The 2,546-nt window shown below is 34.8% G+C and overlaps 1 protein-coding gene across 1 annotated transcript; it reads left to right on the top strand.

Moving 5' to 3' along the window:
• Positions 1-363: 363 nt before the first annotated feature.
• On the top strand, positions 364-1,896 carry LOTGIDRAFT_171630 (hypothetical protein; the record flags this gene model as incomplete). Its single annotated transcript, XM_009047835.1, has 3 exons — positions 364-956; positions 1,283-1,463; positions 1,663-1,896. The coding sequence occupies 3 exons, from the start codon at positions 364-366 to the stop codon at positions 1,894-1,896; spliced, it is 1,008 nt and encodes a 335-aa protein (XP_009046083.1).
• Positions 1,897-2,546: the final 650 nt, after the last annotated feature.

The following is a 2,546-nucleotide window of genomic DNA, read 5'->3' as shown; positions in this document are numbered from 1 at the left end:
ATTTAGAATTAAACACATATCCTAATTCAAAAATTTACATTGAAAAATGTATAATAAACCTGGAAAGATAAAAAAAAATGCAATAAAACCAATAAAATTATTTCAAATAGGATTGATTGTGCCATTATGTCAAAAGACAGTTGGAATAGAGTCAGTCGATAGACGACTATTAATAACCCTTTTAGGTCATGTAGGCCTTCTGCAAAAATTGTATAGTGCACATACAAATTGATCACAATAGGCCATTTGCCATTTTTTTCCGTCTGGGTCAATGACGTCTATATTAGAGTTATCCCCCCTTAACACCGGACAGACGACGCCATTTGTTTACACTGGCAACTGTCATTAAAATAGGTCAAGCAAATGAATAACAACTCACAGAATTTACGTTTACCCGAGCAAATACATCGCTTTTATAATTTTCGTATACCTGAGCTACAGAAGTATCTGCGAGATAGAGGCGTGACAGTTACAGGCTACAACAAAGAGGTTTTGAGAGAAATAGCTATCGCTGTCGATAAACTTCGATTGCCCGTGGACCCCGATTTTAGTCGCGAATCTGTGGAAGTTTGTATTGAGAAAAAACTACTAAAAGCCGGCCTTACAGGTGTAAACCCTTTTGAATTGGATGGTTATACCAAGGATTTCAGCTGTATACCAGAATTTGGACTCATTGATATATTCAATTACCTTATTTTTGCCAAGGCTGATCTTGATGGGAAGAAACTGAAAAGTTACAAGTCGTTCGAGGACTACAGACTTTACTATGACGGCCACGTTGAATTTCTCATGTACAATCCAGTTAGTGATACCTCCAAAACGTGCCTCTTCAAAGCTAAAGTCAAGCCTACACAAAGGGACAAAACATACCTACAGAAAGAGTTTTATGACTTATGGTTTGCAGTGGAAAAGGAAGATGGTTTTGTTATAACTGGCTATTGTGAATGCAAAGGAGGGTAAGACTAAGTTTCTTAACTGGAACTGAGAAATTTACTTTTTGAAATGAAAGAAAATTTAAAAAATTAGCCTAATCCCTTATTCCTGATATATTTATAAAGCAAATTTACTGGAACAATATGATATTATACGATCAGTAAGCCTACTGGTAATATTTAATCTTCCTAAGTTTATTTTGGAAAATAGAGTAAATAGAATTTGCCAATAAAATATACATATGTATGTTTATTTCATTTCAGAGCTGATGGTGCATGCAGACATTTGGCCGCAGCTTTATATGCTCTAGAAGCATTCGAAGTTTCATCATGTACTGAAAATATGAGAGACCACGACAACAAGATGTAGCCATACCAATTCGCAACTTACAACTTGTTAAACCTCAGTATGGAATGGCCCCACCAAACACATCTAAACCTCATAGTGACATGTTTGAACCTCGAAGCACTGAACATCGCTCAAATACAACATGGGAACAGAAAATAAAATTTGGTTTAAAATTACAACAGGTAATTGGTTTCCAATATATTTAGCCCTAAAAATTAAGGGTGCTTTCCATTTGCAAATTACATTTTGTGTTTTTCTCAAGACTGGTGTTCCCTTTTGGAAATCTTTGACTTATCAGTATATCCCAACCCCAAAACCATTTGCATATACATATTGTGTATCTCAATTATTTTTTTTGTTGTTGTTTTTTTATATTTTCAGATTTCTGATAATGCCCAAGCCCTTGATCTCTTACTGGATCCAGATACTATCAGACCATCATTACAACAGAATTCTGCTCCTGACATTGTAAATCTTTCAATTTTCGAAAAAAAATTTCCAAAATTGACCAAAATCTTCCACCTCCTATTAAATGGGGCAGACAGAAAGAACCAGTGGCACGTGCAATGTACCATCGATGCTTCAAGCGAAATCATAGAAACTTCAGAGTTATAGAGAAAGGACTTTTGATAAGTGAGAAATTCCCAGTCTTAGGATGCAGTGTCGATGGTGTGTGCATTTGCAGATGTACTCCCAAACACCCTAAAAAAATAATTGAAATAAAGTGCCCATTTTCTCACAGATTTTCAAATCCCAAAGATGTTGCAGTATTTAACAATTGTAAGGTGGATAATGTTACGGGTGAATGGTTAGTTACCCCAAAATGTCCTTATTATGCTCAAATTCAGGGTCAATTTGGTATTGATGTTCACCAGTATGCTGACCTTGTCATATATACTAAATGTGGTATTCATGTGTCATCTGTGACCTTTGATAGGGAATATTTCTCTAATATGATTGAGAAATTGACTTTGTTTCACAAGAAGTATCTTGCACCAGCAATTATAAAGAAATGCATACTTGCATAATAAATAATTGAAGCACACAAAACAGTTATTGTTTACAACTACACTTTTAATAAGTTATATTTACATTTCTACTATCACTCCCTTCAATAAACCAGTTAGCCAAACCGGCGTTTATTTTAGCGTATTTTATCACAAAAGATAAACCAATGTAAATATAAGGAATGAATGTGGATCTTGTTATCGTTATGGGGAAATAAACGCTGGTTTATCATGTGACAAGACAAATGACCCAGCGAA

This window comes from Lottia gigantea, assembly GCF_000327385.1.
Source record: "Lottia gigantea unplaced genomic scaffold LOTGIsca_117, whole genome shotgun sequence".
NCBI classification, from domain to species: Eukaryota; Metazoa; Mollusca; class Gastropoda; family Lottiidae; genus Lottia; species Lottia gigantea.
Note: the sequence above shows the minus strand (reverse complement) of the source record. Positions and strands in the feature narration are given on the sequence as shown.